General features: G+C 52.8%; 5 protein-coding genes across 5 annotated transcripts; 4 read left to right on the plus strand and 1 right to left on the minus strand.

Annotated features, from left to right (window-relative positions):
• Positions 1-815: 815 nt before the first annotated feature.
• Positions 816-2,933, plus strand: A1O5_12454 (uncharacterized protein; the record flags this gene model as incomplete). Its single annotated transcript, XM_007753023.1, has 1 exon — positions 816-2,933. One exon carries the CDS (start codon positions 816-818, stop codon positions 2,931-2,933), a length of 2,118 nt encoding a protein of 705 aa, XP_007751213.1.
• Positions 2,934-3,733: 800 nt separating this feature from the next.
• A1O5_12455 (uncharacterized protein) lies at positions 3,734-6,275 on the minus strand (the record flags this gene model as incomplete). The annotated part of the gene is made up of 3 exons (XM_007753024.1): positions 3,734-4,523; positions 4,581-6,024; positions 6,089-6,275. The coding sequence occupies 3 exons, from the start codon at positions 6,273-6,275 to the stop codon at positions 3,734-3,736; spliced, it is 2,421 nt and encodes an 806-aa protein (XP_007751214.1).
• Positions 6,276-7,963: 1,688 nt separating this feature from the next.
• Positions 7,964-9,696, plus strand: A1O5_12456 (uncharacterized protein; the record flags this gene model as incomplete). The annotated part of the gene is made up of 4 exons (XM_007753025.1): positions 7,964-8,336; positions 8,395-8,699; positions 8,753-8,874; positions 8,940-9,696. 4 exons carry the CDS (start codon positions 7,964-7,966, stop codon positions 9,694-9,696), a joined length of 1,557 nt encoding a protein of 518 aa, XP_007751215.1.
• Positions 9,697-10,524: 828 nt separating this feature from the next.
• On the plus strand, positions 10,525-12,947 carry A1O5_12457 (uncharacterized protein; the record flags this gene model as incomplete). The annotated part of the gene is made up of 5 exons (XM_007753026.1): positions 10,525-10,584; positions 10,654-10,877; positions 10,975-11,848; positions 11,896-12,460; positions 12,517-12,947. 5 exons carry the CDS (start codon positions 10,525-10,527, stop codon positions 12,945-12,947), a joined length of 2,154 nt encoding a protein of 717 aa, XP_007751216.1.
• A 1,513-nt stretch (positions 12,948-14,460) lies between these two features.
• Positions 14,461-16,209, plus strand: A1O5_12458 (uncharacterized protein; the record flags this gene model as incomplete). Its single annotated transcript, XM_007753027.1, has 3 exons — positions 14,461-14,537; positions 14,594-16,057; positions 16,119-16,209. The coding sequence occupies 3 exons, from the start codon at positions 14,461-14,463 to the stop codon at positions 16,207-16,209; spliced, it is 1,632 nt and encodes a 543-aa protein (XP_007751217.1).
• Between the last annotated feature and the right edge of the window lie 1,439 nt (positions 16,210-17,648).

The following is a 17,648-nucleotide window of genomic DNA, read 5'->3' on the forward strand; positions in this document are numbered from 1 at the left end:
CAATCAGGGCATGAGTAGCCCAAGGGACCAGGGTGCACAGGGTTCATAAGGCCATGACCTGCCCCCTGCCTACCTTTTGTCTGTCCACTGCTCTTTCTGACTGGGTGAGGTGAGTGCATTCTTCAACATTCACTACCCGGTACGCTGGTCAGCCTGCTATTCCAGCTACTTGGTGAGTCCAGGGCACCAAGCGCACCTACTCACTTGTACCTACCAAGTAGAACACTCTGATCCTCAGCTAACTCGCTCGGTCTACCTCCTGTAACTCCTCTATTCATAGGGCCCGCCGCTCTCCTCCCCTCAGGTTCCTTTTCCCCCCTTGCCCCCCCTTTACCCTTTGCCACTGACACTTGGAAGCACCCTACTTACAACTTAGGTAGGCTCTGGGGTCCTTGTATTTTACCCAATGCACCCTAAACTTAATCCGCCTTAGCGTAGCCGTGCTTTTCCTTGTCCTCCATCCGCCTCCCAACTTCGTCTCTCCATCCTGACCACACACTACTTGTACAACGTCACTCATCCGATTCCAGTCTTCTACCATTCCCTTTCTCTCGTCGTGCATAATCATTTCCCCCCCTGCCGCACTCTTCTCCCTTATCGCATTCTGCTTGGTTTGAGGCATTTTCAATTCTAGAAACCGACTGTCTCGATATACCGCTCCGCTGACGGCCAGAACAAAACTGCGGCTCTTTCGTCACCCTGCGATAACCTCCAATTTTGGTGGTGGCTTTTTCGACATGAGGGCCCGATTAATGGCCGGTATCAACGCTCTTGGTCATTAGCAACACCCATCTCTGCATCGAGAATTGGAAGAAATGGCATCCTCGGTGGGGTCCGACATCTTCGCCTGCCTGGCTCTTTTGACCATCTCAGTCGCCGTCCTGTTCCTCCTACGACACTATCTACCTCTCCGAACCACTCCCGCTTTCCTCCTCGTACCAATCTTCCTGGCCCTAGTCCTGCCTGCGAGTGCCCTCGTACTAGTCCCCATCGATCTCGCATCGAGTGCGCGAGAAAGCGATCATGGCGGCAAAGGGATATGGTTACCAAAAAGAGCTGTTTTGGTCTCGTGGAGGATTGTCTACTGGCTGACCTTTGTCCTGACATGGGTCGTCCTGCCTCTGCTGGGGGAATACATGGACGCCGGGTATCGTGATCCCAAATCCCGGCTGGTCTATTCTCTGCGTTCCAATGGCAGGTACCAGTTGATTGTTCTCGTCTGCGCCATCGCCGGTTTGGTCTACATGATCTTCTCCTATGGCTTCGATTTCACCGCGATCAGGGCCTTGGTCATGGCTCTCGCTTATGTGTGGGGTCTAGCTCTCGCCATCTACCTGATGGGCCATGGGCTAGTGTCCATTCCGAGGAGGATGTTTCGAAAGGCGGATATAAGTGGTAGCCTGCGCCGCGTCCAGGGCCAGGCGCCCAGAGTTCATGAGAAGCTGGAGGACGCGATTGTGGCGCTCGATGAATTGGAAGCCCAAGTGATGCAACTCAAGCAAAGAAAAACCGGTAGTGCTCGAGATTTTCAAGATTGGATTGATGAATTGGTCGACATGACTGGCCAGCCTGAGAGCCGCGTCTTTTCTAATGTCACCACCATCGATGCCTCTGCCAAAGTGCCCGCAGTTATTACCGACCGATACTTGGCGGACTTGACTCGACGATTAGTGCGAGCTAAGCACCGACGAGCTAGATATATCCGCGAATGGGACAACATTGTCCAGACCGCCTCAGATCTGCAGGCTATCCTCGACTCAAAGGCCTCTCGGAAACTGGATTTTGGCCGCTCCACGTCACCCTCGCTCAAGCGGTCTCTCATCACCCCGTCATTGCGCTACCATCTATACGTCCACATCATTCCCGCTGTTAGAATAGCTCTTGGAGCCGTCCTCTCCCTCGCCTCCATCGCCATCATCTGGTCTGAAATTATTAAATTCCCCGCCCCACATCTCTCGGCCGTCAGTCTTACAGTCATCCACCACCCGAGGGACAAGAACTATCAGATCGGCTTTGGCGGGCAACTCGTTGCCTCCACGTGGATCACATATATGTGCATTTGCGCACTGAGCAGTATGAACGACGTTCCTACATGGAATCAGCGAGCCCTGGTCAGGAGGAACACCTACGCTGAATCCGCGTGCTGGTACGCCGGACAAATTGCAAAATTGACGGTACCAATAGCGTACAATTTTCTTACTTTCCTGCCCAAGGATATTCACCGGAATTCGACGTTCTATGACTTCTTGGGCAGGTTGATCAATCTCACGCCGTTAGGGACTTGGTTCGACTACCTGTTTCCTATGTTCATCCTTCTTCCGGTGATTATGACATTATTTAATCTGTATGGCAAGATCAAGAATGTACTAGGCTTTGGCATATTGGAAATCGACGAAGCCGAGGACGAGAACCCGTCCGGTTTTGGGACAGGCGGTTGGCGCGAAGGACGGGATCTCATTGCGCGAGACCTTCAGGGAAATCGACCAACCGCTACGTTGGGCATTACAGATTCACCGCGCACGTCCCTGGACAGGCCTCGTGCGGCACCAACCAGGTGGGTGCCTCCTGCTGATCGAGCCGGCGCTGGCAGCAACACCACCGCCTCGTCAAATACGACGCGCAACCCAACATCGGGCAGACTCAGAGATCGACCTACTTTGGAACCTGAGCCCGACGAGGAGAATTTCTTCACGTTGTTCGGTAGAAGGGTGAAGAACACGATTGATACAATCGAAACACCCAAGTGGATGCAAGCTTCGCCGAGTCGAGGTGGAAGTGGCGGCGGATTCAAGCGGCCGAAGTGGCTAGGCGGATCAGGCAGTGGTGAAGGAGACGGCAACGACAACAACGGCGGAGGAAGTGGGACTGGGAGTGGCTCCAACATCCTCGGATTATTTGGTGGAAGGACGCAGGATGGTAGGATCATGATATAACGCAAACGAATATCAGAGCCATACATGACTCTGTACTCTGTAATTAGCAAGCACTGAATCAATTAAACCTAAATAGATATCTGCATATTCCGTACATATGTATCTACCTAATGAATATAGTGTGCGTGTCCGGCACTCAACAACGGAGCGCTACAGCATGGTCAATGTCCCGACTTCTCTCCACCGCATACAGACTATGCTATTACTAAGCTACACCAAACTAAACCAAAATAAACTATCCGGCGTACGAATGTACAAGTTTACAAGTGTACAAGTGAGTAAGTAGGCCCCAAGGGCATTGACATACTTGGTATATGGGTTTGGCGGCTCAGCCTCGTGCGTAGCCTTGTGCGTAACCCCGTAGCCTTGCAGCCTTGCAGCCTCGTGCAGTAGTTTCGTGCGAAAACTTGATAGTCTTGTAAAGTTCGTAGCTTCATCGCTCAAAACGATATTCGTCGTCATCAATAGCACTCCTCATAACAGCACCAGTGACAGCAAAAGAGTAATAGTGATAATGTAAAACTGGTATATCGGGAGTAACAGTAGGGAGTACAGGAGTAGTCATCAGTCCAGTTCGTATTCGTCTGTCCCTCGTGCTTACATTCCCAGTTTAGACGGTTCAACGGCCATTCTTCGGCAAACTGTAACGGCAACTGTACAAGATATCACAAGTCCTGGCTTTTCTTCGCTGATTCATAATCATCAAATCGTTCCATTTGTTTCACAATACCCAGTCCGCATATCAGACATTATTAGACGGGACTGTACGTAAGCTAAGCTTTTGTTTTCGTGCATATCCTTCATATCTCCCTCGTCCCTCCCATTCCCATCCCTGGTCCCGGTGCGATTCCAGGTCCGGGTCCGGGCCCGGGCGGTCCCATCGGGCCTCCAGGTAGCGGTGGTCCCATGGGGGTGGGATAGGGGCCATCGCCACTTCCGCCCACGGCGCTTGCTGGTGGGATACGAGCTGGTCCTCCCCTCATCATCCCGCCTCTCATGGCAGAGCTTCCGCCACGCCCTCGCATCAGAAGTCGCGGAGGTCCCATCGCACCGGGCAGCTCAAAGTCTGGATTACCTGCCAGTAGCATGTCTTGCCTCGTCTGGTGATCCCGCCTCCTCGCGGGACCCAGTGAGTTGAACTCTCCGCCATTACCAGGCCTCCAATTGGGATTTATCCCACGCTGACTGACAGACGTAAAGTTGCTGTTCTCGCTTTCCGCCGGAGATCGGGCACCAGGCAGTTCCTCGTACGAGTTTGTTGGGGGGATCTCATTGTATGAGTCGGGTCGGTAATGGCCGGGTGGACCAGGAGTGAGAAGAGGAGGTGGTCTCCGGCTCCGTTCTTCTACCCGAAGGTGTTGCGGCATTGGCGGTTCTGGATCAGAAGCAAACCGTGGGTCAACATCCTCGTAGTAAACATCACTCCCGCCAGAGTTGACGCGGGGCCTACGCGGCTGGCCGTTATAACCTCCTACGTGACTCCCACTTGTAGGGAGCTCAACAGGAGATTGACCATGTCTTCCAGGTGACCTCGGGTGCCCCATATCATCAACCGACATATTGTTCCAGTTAGCCCTCGCAGGTACATAGCTGAATCAATTAGCATAATTAATCTCCTTGTCCCATGGGGGGAGCGATTTGACTCACGGGTCTTGACTCTGCGACCGCCGGGGGTTGAAGTCACGTATCGAAGTGCCAGCCATCTCCACGGGCTGAGTCGTTGGCAGTGGAGGCATCGCCGGAGGCGGGGATGGTCGACGGAGAGCACCCGAAGGGGATTGGAAACGACTGCCATAAGGTGACGTCCTTTCCCTTCCAGGAGACTGCGCACTTGCTCCGTATTGACCTTGAAGTTCCTCACCTCCTTGAGTGTAGACCGAAGGACTTCTCAGATCATACCTCTGATCATTGTCTTCGATGTACTGTTGCGATGGTCCCATAGGTAGCGGCGGACCCATTGTCACTGGATATTCGTCCGGCGGAGTGTATCTCTCTGAGGTACTATCAGCTCCACTGGGCGGATATCCTGGGGGTGGTCGTCGTGGTCCGCCACCCATCATAGCTCCAACAGCCATGCCCGAGCCACCGGGAGCCCCTGGGGGAAATCCACCTCTACCACGCCCTCCGTATCCTCCTCTCATGTCAGTCGAAAATCCACCTCTGCCAGGATAGCCTTGTGGGGGAGGCGGTGCTCTGGGGCCAAAACCACCTGCTCGAGGAGGATAGCCACCCCGCGGCGGATAATTACCTCTGCCGCGCGGTGGATAGCCTCGACCGCCCGGCGGTGGCAAACTGCGATCACGGTAAGGACTAGGGGGAGTAGGTTCGTCGCCAGATCTTCTGCCTTGTCCAGGTACCATGGCTGCGTCCGGACCGGGCGGCGGCGGGGGAGGAGGATTTCCGAGTTGATCTCGTGGTCCGTTGTAAGGTGGTCGACTGCTAGACCTAGATGGAGGCCCATAGTATCGATCTGACGCACCATCGCGAGAAGGGGTCACCAGAGTGGGTTCGTTGGACAGAGCTTGCGCCCTGAGGGGTTGGCGTTCTTCGTCGGACTTTTGGCTCGCATCAAAGGTTGCAAAGGTGGGCAGCCTATCTGCACCCGGAGAGCCATTAACCATAGGCATAGTAGGCTCCGCGGTGAATGTTTCCGCGACCATCTTCGACTCTTGTGCTTGTCGATTGTAGAAATTCTCCCCACTCATTTCAGCATTCTCGGCAATTCTCTTCTTACGCGCCTTCCGAGAGACAAGGGTTCGCCTCATAGCACATGTCACGACACCCGAAGCGGCTATGAGAATGGTGGAAGCAAGGACAATCCATCCGGCCCATTGTAAATGCGGCACAAAGAGCAGTATGTCGACCAGGAAAGCCAGTAAAGTGACGAGCAGGGTTGGCAGCAGCAGAATGAGGAGGCCTAGAAGATAGCGCGCCGAATGAGAGGGAGAGTGTAGGTGAGCAGCAGCTGCCAGTGCCAGGCAGACCAGGTTACAAAAGGCGGCGACAGGGTGGACGATGAGGAGAGAAGACAACGAGTGTCTGGCCGAAGAGGGAAGGTTGAAGTCTGTTTGTCCGGTGGGGAAGAGGCCATCTTAGAACAGAAGTCAGTGACACTCGTGTTTCAACAAGGCGGCATCCGTCATGTTGTTTGTTACCAGTTGTATATCCCACTCTGATGCCACTGCATTTTGATGGTGTGCAGTAGCCGAAGACGCCAAAATTAACTCCTTGATAGGTTGCGATGGGGATGCTATGGATGACGGGCGTGGACAGAACCGATAGCAGGAGGAAAACGAAAGATATGAGCAGCAAAACAGTCAGAGGAGTGGCGGGCCTCAGCATGGTGCGGAATGGGAATTCGGGTGGGATGCTGCAGCTGTCTTTTTGTCTTTCAGAAGATCAACGGCGCAAAAGCGCAACGACGGGTGGGAAGAGAGGTACGCATAGAGGTTGACGGTGGCGGTGGATTGCAGCGAGCGGAAGGAAGACAACCCCCAGTGCACCGATATTATCGAATTGAACAGCGGAATAATGGGAAACGAAGAAGAGGCAACGAAATAGTAGTAGATAGTAGATGGTCAACGAGCGAGTTGGTGTGGAGTGAGGAAGGTGTAACTGCGTAAAAGTGTACCTCGTAGTCGTAGGACAGGAAGTGTTTGAGGCGCAGTCGTCGCATCACCAACGAGAAACCGGGCAGGTGCAGACGCAGATGCAGATGCGCATGCACGTTTCTTGGAGGGAACTTGGAGTGGGTGGGCACCGGGCAGGTGGGGATATTAGGTCTGAGCGCGGTGGTCACTGGCTACCGGGGGGCAGCAATCGTTCAAGCCTTGGTGGCACTAGCCTGGATTAAGGGCCGCTTAAGGTGGAGCGCGAGTGGGAGAGCACGAGATTGGGCCCTGGGCCGCCTAGAAGCCCCAGGGCGGGTGGGTTCACAAGGGATCTTCTGGAACCTGGGCTCATGTCCGTCAATTCTTACCGTCTCAGGCCTGGGCTGCCGGAGTTTTAGGTGTGCCTGAGCCAGTTACAACGCGGTGGATGGAACTCCGTACAGGGCAACGAGACAATCTATCCCACTACTTGCCCACTACCACGGTGGAGTAGTATCTGGAGATAGCAGCCCACCCACTCAGATCACTTAGATCAAGGACCATGTACGGAGTACATACCGAGTACATACCTACCTATGTACTCAAGTACTTACATACCCGGCTAGCTGGATATTGTACTTATGGACAATACTTGTACAATGATGGTGATGGTGCTGGTAACGGATGATTGCCTTGCATCCTGTCCGCCGGAAATTCTTTTTTTCCGGTCCGCAGCAGCGACGAGGTCAGTTGTTGAGTTGTAAATACTGAGAAGGCTGTCTACATTGCCAATACTGACCTCAGTCTACCGTTCAATGCCTTGGACAGTCAAACCTTAGTCTCCAATCTCATTCTCGATAACGGTCCAATCGCTCCCTCGATCGTGACATTCATCGCTCCTCGATCCCACTAGGTACCTTTTTGCCGCGTTGTTGATGGCCAGCCCTCCCCTGCTAGCTTTGGGATCTTTTCTCCGCCTGTGCGCGACTCAATTCATCAAACTGAATGGGCAATATGTTACTTGTAGAGAGTAGTATAGCTAATGCCTTCTGTTCAGGGTCGCGTCACATCCATCACACGTGATGGCGACATTGGATTTAAGATAGGACCGTCGCCTCGTCTTTGGTCCAAGTCCCGTAACTCCTAGTGTTAGGTGCCTAGGTGACTCTCTTTCAACTCAAGCGAGATGTGCAGGACCAATCCCACAAAGCGCTCCACAGCCCGAAAGCTGACAAAGGGCCGGGCTTGGGCCGGCACTATGTACAGATAGGGCTGACACTCAAGAAGAATTTGATCAGCTTTCATCCTTTTCGCCTTCACAAATTACTCTTCCGGTTCATCTTTCATGGTCCTTTCTATGACAGTCAGCAGCAGCCGCTATGGACCAGCGGACTGTCATTGCTCCAGACAGTGAACAGTCATCCCCCCCCTCCGTCTCTCATGCAGCCAACCAACCCGAACCCGAATACGAAGAGGCTCGCCACAGATGTGTCTCCATTCTCGGTCTTCGTAAATCAGCCAAATCCCCGACAACGCAATCGAATACATAATCAAGCCATCAAAAGGGCCAAAGCGAATATTGGCAAACGCCGCGACCACATCTTATCGACGTCCCAAGAAGTTGATACTGATCCGAGGCATCGTCTTGATCCATTGCTCGGCTCGACCAAGGCTGGCATCGACTCTAATGCCACGGCGACGGCCCTCACGCCGTCACCGAGATTGACCGTGACATCTGGTGGGTTGCGCGGCGACCCATTCTGCGCTTTTCCAATATCAGCGGATGGGGGTGTCCTTTCCGCTGTCGACTACTGTGAGTTTGGTTGAATATTCTGTTGCGGGATGGCCGCTAACTCTCGCATTGCACAAAGTCCTCCAGCACTATGCGCCGGTCCATATCAATCTGAGAAAGGAGCAGTTAGGTCCGGGGGATAGCTTGCCGCTGTCACGAAGGTACTTTGGTCTCGCGCTGGAGAATGCATCCATGTTTGAACTCATGGTGGCGCTTGCCCAAGCCTCATATGAAGCCCGCCAAGGAAATGCTCGGGGACCCACGAGGGAAGTTTTGGTTCACTATGGCAAAGGAGTCGAAGCTCTGCGTCTGAAAATGGCGCGGAGCTCGGCCTGCGACGACGACGCTACAATCTTGGCTGTCATGGCGCTGCTGGGTATTGCAGTATGTCCGCTCATCTCCCGTCGCAGAAGAGGTTCTCACTAACACCCGTCAAGTTGATTTACAATGATTTTGCTTCGTTCGAGACGCATTTAATTGGCCTACGCCACCTTGTTGAAATGCGAGGAGGGGTTGATTATTTGGGATGGGACGGCTTCTTGAAGAACGCCATCACTGGGTAAGTCCGGGATGAGATTGGGGCCTAGGGGTTGTGTCTTGACAAAGTTGACTGACAGTTATCAGCCTCGAGTCTCTCTGGGCGTACCACGAAAACAAGAAACTTATTATTTCTACGACCGAGGCCAGCATCAAGCTCCAGTATCCGAGCCATCCATTTCCTCCGGACCTCTGCGCCTTGATTGCCAAGCTTCCCGACGGATTTCGGGAAGTCGCCTTGTCCGGTCGTCTCTGTGTCCACATCATTACCCTGTTATCAGGCATATCAGAATGGGTCGATCAACTGCAAAGCCCGCGAAAGAAAGGGGTGCTGCCACTGGGAGATCCAAATGGCACGTACCTGAAGCAGACACACGTGTGTCTCGAATTGGTGCCTCTTCGCGGGCTGAACACGTTTGAGAGGGTTCTCTGTTCTGCCCTCGCGGCCATCACGACGGAGACCTTCAACAAATCGAAGCAGCAGAACCCAGTCCACCGACGTTTGATCGAATCACTGTCGGAAATGCTTTGTCGATATAACCTCCGGGATTTGCCGCCCGAATGTGCTACATGGATGGCGTTGGTCATAGCAGGCCCCGTATTTCCACGTGCTGAGGGAGCCGCGGGCAAGGCGACGGCACTCGGTACAGGCCAGCCGCAAACCCCAAGAACTATACTTCTAGATAGGATACTCGAGAGTTCAACCAGCGCCAGGAATTGGAAGTGGGTCAAGAAGTCAGTCGCGAAGTTCTTCTGGAGTGAAGACTTACTGGAGACATGGCGACAAACTTGGGAGCTAGGGGTGTTGCGACACACCGACAAGGTCAAAGAGAGACGAAAATGAGAGACGAGCCCAGACAACATTTCCCATTCGTCGAAGGCCGAACTGGAGGGGCCAACATCTACACTTGATGCCTCCTAGTGCAAACTCCCCGCATATTGACGACAGTGTGCTACAATACCAGGCGGGGAGGATAATGGGTTGGGGGCCGTAGCTGAGGGTACGTCTCATTATCGACACAAACTTCCTGCAAGCCAAGTGTGCTGGGGGCCCCTCACCTAAATGCCACCCCCGGCCAGGCTTTTTCAGTGAAGTTAGACTTGCCAAGGCCGACATGTGGAGGCCGGAATTGACCAAGGCGCCCGCGCCGGGCGGGGAGACGTCGAAGCTTTGATTCGCCTGGGCAGGAGTAGGGGAGCCACTGACGCCACAGTGCCGTGTACTTGGTAAGCCACCAAGTGGTCCTCGCAGCTCCTACGACGTCATATGCGCCCCCAGATTCATCGACCTGAACTTGGTCGTGTCGTCAATCGCGATCGATGCATCCTCCTCCACATGGTAAAGCAAGCCACCATCTCTTTTCCAAGGAAGACGCAGTCTGACTCCAAACAATTCCATGTAGGCTGAATGGTGTTTTTACCCTCTCTCCTCGTTTATTACTCCTCCCTGACACAACAGCTGTTCGCACCGCTACGTCCCCGTCTCCGTTCAATCCCTTGCATATAGTTTAGGCTTGGGCAGAGCGAGTACAGTACCATGAAGCACCAACAAAGAATGCCTTGACAATTTTGCGACTCTTGTACCCCTCCTCTCTTCCTCCAACATCTTCTGTATTTTCGACTCCTATTGCCATTCTCCTTGATCATTACCTCCCCCTGGTAATCTCCCAGGATGAACGACCCCGGGCTTGACGAACCCATAGCCGATGCCTCTGCCATCCTCAAGGAAAATGTCGAAGACCATCCTCCCACATCCCATCATAATGCCCAGACCTCATCACCTTCTCAGCAACGAGACAAGTCCCCGGAAGAGATGTACGACAAAATGTCTGAAGAGGAGCAAGAGCGGAACTTTCTTATGCCAGCGAGATGGTGGTACGCCTCCACGGGTATTCCCCTTGTGGCGGGCACGTTTGGGCCTATGGCGAATGCGTTCAGTATTTGTGCGCTGGTGGAGAATTGGCGGGTTGAGATTCCTCCGGGAGGGACAGAGGAGCATGGGATTGACATCAAAGACCCTGATTGGTAGGTTATGCTCGCACTATGCGGCCCAGGACAGCATATTGTCAAAGAAAACCAAGGGTGGCAGATACGGGAGAATGCTAAGCAAGATATGATACAGGCTTATCGCTGTCAACGCCGTCTCCCTGGCCTTTGCCCTGATCGCCAATGTGTCTCTCCTCCTCAACATGGCGCGCCGTGTTCCCTTTCAAATCGCCCAACCTATTACAATACTCGGCTTTTGGATCGCCTCAGTGCTCCTGATCGGCCTGATCGCTAACGCCTCTTTCAACTTTGACGCTCCTGGTGTCAAAAACCAGGCCCTCTCGCAGGCATATTACTATGCCATCTTCGCTGCGGGACTGTATCAGGTTATTTCGTACTTGATGTGTTTTACGGTGTATGGGGCGTACAAAGGGCATTACAGTAAAGAGTTCAAACTTACCGTGGCGCAAAGAACGTTGATGTTGCAGACAATTTTGTTCTTGGTGTATCAACTATTGGGGGCGCTGGTGTATTCACACATTGAGGGATGGAAATTTTTGGATGCGGTATATTGGGCTGAATTTACTTCTCTGACGATTGGGATTGGGGATGATTATACGCCTAAGACTCATTTAGGCAGAGGACTGTTATTTCCCTTTGCGATGGGCGGCATTATCATCCTGGGTTTGGTGGTCGGATCGATTCGGTCATTGATTCTTGAGAGAGGGAAAAAGAAGATGGCAGCACGGTTAACGGAGAAGACGCGACTGCGATTGATCAAAGAGATTGAGAAGATTAGTACGAAGAAGGGCCTCTTGAGACGCAAGGGTGCGCTGGGTCTCGAAAAAAACACCACGAAAGCGTTGACTGTGGACCCAGGGGATGGCGAAATATCCGAGCTGGAGAGGAGACAAGCCGAGTTCGAGGCGATGCGAAAAGTCCAGGAGTGGGCTGCTACTGAGCGCAAGTACATGAGCCTGCTTGTATCGACGTTTGCGTTTGCTTCCTTGGTAGGTGTGACACTTCTTTCCTGCTGGAACGCGCTAACTATGGGTAGTGGACCATTGGGGCATTGGTATTTGAACACGCAGAAAAGAACCAGGACTGGACGTATTTCGGTTCACTCTACTTTTCGTACACCACGCTTTTGACCATCGGCTATGGGGATTTCCAACCGATGAGTAACAGTGGCAAGCCTTTTTTTGTCTTCTGGACTCTGCTAGCCGTCCCTACCTTGACAATTCTCATCTCTGACATGGGAGATACCGTGGTCAAAGCCGTCAAAGACGTCACTATCTGGCTGGGGGAGATCACTGTGCTTCCCAGCAGTGAGGATACCATATCAAATCGGCTCAAGCACGGCGTCTACAAGGCCACTCTTGGACAGCTGGATCCTCGAAACCCCGGGTCTCGAGATGTGGAAAGGGGATCGGACACCGGGAGTGAATCCGGGTACCAGGAGCTGCATCCCGGCCTTGCACGGCTGTTCCGCAATAGTCGCCAGAAGCAAAATGCAGGTGAAAACGACAAGAAGACCAAAGATCGTCTGGCTGCCGACTTTGAGGAGGAGGAGAAACGCGACGAGTCTGATGCTAGGGACAAGGGGGACCGGTGGCAAGAAGGTAAAAGCCTTCCATATTCACTGCATAGTTCAAATTGCTGACCTCGGTGTAAACAGATGCCCACCACTATCGCCATGTGCTGCTCTCTCAGATTCGAAAGGTGTATGCGGACGCTTCAGCAGCAACGCCCAAGAAGTACAGCTATGAGGAGTGGCAAGACTTTTTCAAGTTGCTGGGTGAGGATGAAGCAGATGCATCATACCACCGACGAGCTCCCGCCCACGGTGGCAAGGGAAATGAAGCTCGAGAGGCTGAGAAAGACCACCAGGCAGACAAAGATACCCAGGTTGCCAAATGGAGTTGGATCGACCCACAGAGTCCATTAATGGGTGACAAGGAAGAAGCTGAGTGGTTGCTGGAACGACTCTTCCAGCGGCTGGAAGAAAGTCTGCATTCCGACACAAAGCAGACGGAGAATGCGAAGCATTACACCAGCGACCTCAGACGGCAGAAACGGCGAGAGGAAGACGGCGCAGTCAGTGAGTGAACAGTGTCCCAGGATTGAAAGCCGGGCGTTCTGGATCATGCCTGCATGTGCGACGAGGCTATCTGTCGATTGGGGCGTTGGCCGTAGTTGGAAATGAAAACGCCTTGGACCTTTGCGGGGCGGCGATTTTCGGCGGCGTCTCCCATGGCGTTTACAACGTCGCGTCGACGAAGTCGCTGTTTTAAAAACAGAACCGCCAGCAGCAAAACATGTTGGGCATGTCTGCCCGGCTTCCAGATAGTATTCTGATAGCGCCCATCTCGGAAAGCTGCATTCACACTCTTGCATACCTAGCCAGCTAGTTTCTCTAGCATTCCGTTTCTCCGGGGCGTTTGCAGAAATTTCGCCGATCTGGAGGTTTTTGAGTTTGTCAAGCTTGATCGACCTCGGCATGGACGGTGCAGAAGTGCTTATGATTTCTGCATGGCGTTGCGGGGGGATACGAGCACAAGAGCATCTGGAGCGGATCCGGTCTTGTGCATATGACACAGAACGATCGGTTCGAAGAGGTCCGGTAGGTAGCTAAGTAGCTGGTGTTGACGGGTACGGAGCAGTGGTGGCAGGTGGTGGTGGTGCGAGATAGAAGCAGAGGTGAAGTCGAAGAGACTGGGGAGACTGCGCCCACTCCATCAAACACCTCCACCATCTGGCACGCACCTCAGGTTTCAGCCTTTCACTCTTTCAATCGCTCATCTCCCCCACGTCGGAATATTGCTCGTCGTTTTCTCGGAATCAAATGGTCTGCGTCATAATACGCCCTCTCAGCTTCCCCCGCAACTCAACCAGTCAATTTGGAGCCACTGCTTTGGGACTGCTAGTGAGCCTGTTCCATCAGCTCGTCTATCTCCAACAATGCACAGCTAGACCAAGTACCACCCTAGTTCTGCCACTACAGATACATCTAGGCCCTACAGATCCTTCAGTGACCCTCCATCTCGGTTGTCGACCTGAATCCCTCATCCTCGTTACGAGAAATGGCCATGGTGCCCACACCATGTCGACCAATTCACACAAAGCTCCTCCTCCCCCCACACATCCCAGACTCCTGCAGCACCAGACTAGAACATCTCAGCCATTCACGGCGATTCCACTACTTTGGCCGGAGTCTGTCTCCGCCGAGGGGTCTTGCATCACGCGAATCAACACCTTCTGAAGGGCCTTCCACCCGATTCATCAACTGTAGGCTTTACGATTCTGCTTGCGTTCCCAGAGCTTCTATGACTATTTCTAATCCGGTTTCATGTCCGCCACTCCTTTAGCCCGCTTGTAACCCCTCACTGTTGGAGCTTCATTGGAGCTTGGATCCGGGATGCTGATCGACTCACATCATATCCGTCTGGGGATATTGGGGGAATGGCACGGGACGCGGGGTTCTATGTCAACAAGCGATACAAATAGCATACGGTCATCGCCCGCAGATGCTGTGCTACCAATTCTCTTCATCTGTTTGTGCTGAACTCGATCGCTTCTTCTACCCATCCGACACAACCCTTGCCTCAACCGCCTAACAACCATGGGCTCACATCAGATTGAGCAGGTCGATGTCCTGCTCGTTGGAGCTGGCTTTGCCTCTTTCACTTTGCTGAACCGGTAAGAGATGCGATCCGTTGTACGTCATGAGCATGGAGCTGACCGTTACTGGCAAGCCTGCGAAATCTCGGCTACAGTGTTCGCATCTTTGAGAAGGGAGGGGCCAGTGGCGGTATTTGGTACTGGAACTGCTATCCCGGTGCCCGTGTGGATACCGATACGCCCATCTACCAGCTGTTTGATAAGGAACTATGGGAAGATTTCACCTTCAAGGAGCGATACCCGGGATGGCAGGATCTTCGTCGCTACTTCAAACACGTCGAGAAGAAGTGGAATATTCGTGACTACACCTCTTTCAACAAGAACGTGGACAGCGCTATCTTTGATGAAGGTCGCCAACAGTGGTTGGTTGAGTGCGCGGACGGAACCGAAATCTATGCCAAGTGGTTCATCCCCTGCATCGGGTTCGCCAGCAAAAGATATACGCCTCCGTTCCCCGGTCTCGGTAACTTCAAGGGCGATATCTACCATACTGCCGTGTGGCCCCAGCACGGTGTAAATTTGAAGGGCAAGCGCGTCGCTGAAATCGGCACCGGTGCCTCTGGAATCCAAGTCATTCAGGAGATTGGTCCAGTCGTGAAGGAGTTGACCGTTTACCAGAGAACACCTAATTTGTGCCTGCCGATGAACCAGCGCATGCTCGACCCTCAAGAAGAGGAGGAGAAAAAGAAAAATGGCTGGTATGAGACGGAGATGGAGAAGACCCGCGACACTTTTGCCGGCTTTAGCTATGACTTTATGGAGAAAAACACCTTTGATGACACGGCTGAAGAGCGTGAAAAGGTCTACCACAACCTCATGGTTGAGGAGGGTGGTTTCAAGTTCTGGCTTGCGACATACAAGGACATGCTGTTCGACCTCAAAGCCAATGAACCCGCTTACAATTTCTGGCGCCAGCAGGTCTTGAAACGCGTCAAGGACCCCGAGAAGCAAAGACTTTTGGCCCCCGAGGTCGCACCCCATCCGTGGGGCACCAAACGCCCATCCCTTGAACAGAGGTTCTACGAAGTGGTTGATCAACCCAATGTGAAGATCATCGATGTTAATGAGAACCCAATTGAAGAAGTCACGGCCACTGGTCTCAGAACCAAACAGGGGCTGGTCGAGGTGGACGTCATCATCCTGGCCACCGGCTTCGACTCGGTCACGGGTTCGCTGGCTCAACTCAATATCCAAGGCACCAAGGGTGGCACAATTGCCGACCACTGGAAAGACGGCACCAAGACCGCCATGGGGATCGCCATGCCCGAATTTCCCAATATGTTCTTCTTGTACGGACCCCAGGCACCCACGGCCTTTAGCTCAGGCCCTACGTGCACGCAATTCCAAGCCGAGTGGGTTGAGAAGACGTTCAAGATGATTCAGGACAAGGGCATAACCAGGCTTGAAGCCACACCAGAGTCAGAGGAAGACTGGTGCAAGAGGATGAATGAGAAATGGAATGCGACTCTGTTCCCCTTAGCCAAGAGTTGGTACCAGGGCGCGAACATCCCCGGCCGCAAAGTCGAACCCCTGAACTGGTAAGCGATTCCTCCATCCTGTCCGCTTCCCGGTGTGAGAGATCCGTTAACAATCCTGCAGGTCCGGTGGATTGGTTGAATACGTCAACACTTTGAACCGCAGTCTAGAGAACGATATGCAGGGCTGGAAATACTCCACTGCTACGGCATGAGTATTAGGACAAAGCCCAAGGTTCGAGCTTGTGGCCTGCGAGGTGATGATGTACAATGAATGATTGTGACAGAAAGCGAGATACCCTAGAGCGGGACGGCAGTTGTGTGTTGAAGGTGTCACGGCTCGTTGGATTAGAATGAATGGGGTATCCGCGTACCCGTACCCGACAGAGGGATCCAGCAGTTTTTCGTCCGAGGGAGATCAAGGCGCACAGGCCTCTGTGGAGCACTGCACACAGCAAACAATGAACGGCAAGTCAAGTTGTTATGTACCCTACGTTATGACTATGACTATCGATGTTTTCAATTGAATCAGCCCTCTGCTTGAGCATTGAATGTCTTTACAAACGGCCTCCAGGATCGAGACATCTATTGTACTGGGCTCCAGTCAGGCTGACTGAATCCTTGACTGGCGAGGCTGAGTTCCAATTCTACCTACAGAAGGACCGGGGCCCGAACGATATTTGTGTGGCGAGATCGAGACACATCAGGCTTTCTCCCATCACGAGGATGTTCGCCGCATCCCCTCAAGCATTTGCTTCGCCAAGAGATCTGGTCCCCCTATACACCACGATCGCTACTGATATCGATATTATGGCCAGGGGACTACAGACCAAGACGACAATATGCCTCACAAGGGAGATGGAAGAGCAACACGGTCTCTCCCTCTCATCGGGCGGTGGTAGCTTTTTGTTTCTCCCGCTTAACTGTCAGTCGTCTGAATCCGGCGACGACGAAAACATGTTCGACGCCATTCTGCTTGCTTGGACAGCCAGTAATGATGATGTGCGAGTCCAGCCTGACCCCTTATCTAAGGTAAATGAAGACCGGATAAGCAGAGATACCACAATCTTTATGGTCAAAGAAGGCGGAGTACGAGTACCACTCCCGCTTCCCAGCTGGGGTGTACTATCAACAACACCCTGCGCATTTTTTATTCAACTCCCAGATATAGGGGTCACTCTACTCAACGCTTCCCCAATCCAAGGCCGTTACGACTATCCTCGCTCAATGCTCTTTATGACTCAGACGCCATCGGAACTCCTGAACACCGGCAAGTTTCGGGGTGGGTTTTCATTCGACGTGGGAGATAGTACAGTCTTTCTCCTTGTCATTGAAGTTGTAACTATGACGACTCCGAGTGCTAGCTTTTTCGACGATACCGCAGACGTCATCGTTGGCTATAGGATCTTCACTTGCTTCTATAACAATAGAGTAAACCATCCTAGTCTTCGCCAGGTATGCAGGCAAGAATTATTGGAACCATGGACAATCTCCGATATGCCCGTTACCGACTCAATTATTACGGAAGATGTCATCATACCGAATGCAAACAAGCCAAATACTAATAAATTACATGGGTCCTTGAGGCCAATCTACCAGAGCATGGATCTTGTGTTCCATTTCATACGGCTTTCCTATATCTGTCCAAGATCCT

Source organism: Cladophialophora psammophila, assembly GCF_000585535.1.
Source record: "Cladophialophora psammophila CBS 110553 chromosome Unknown aczJe-supercont1.34, whole genome shotgun sequence".
Lineage (NCBI taxonomy): Eukaryota > Fungi > Ascomycota > Eurotiomycetes > Chaetothyriales > Herpotrichiellaceae > Cladophialophora > Cladophialophora psammophila.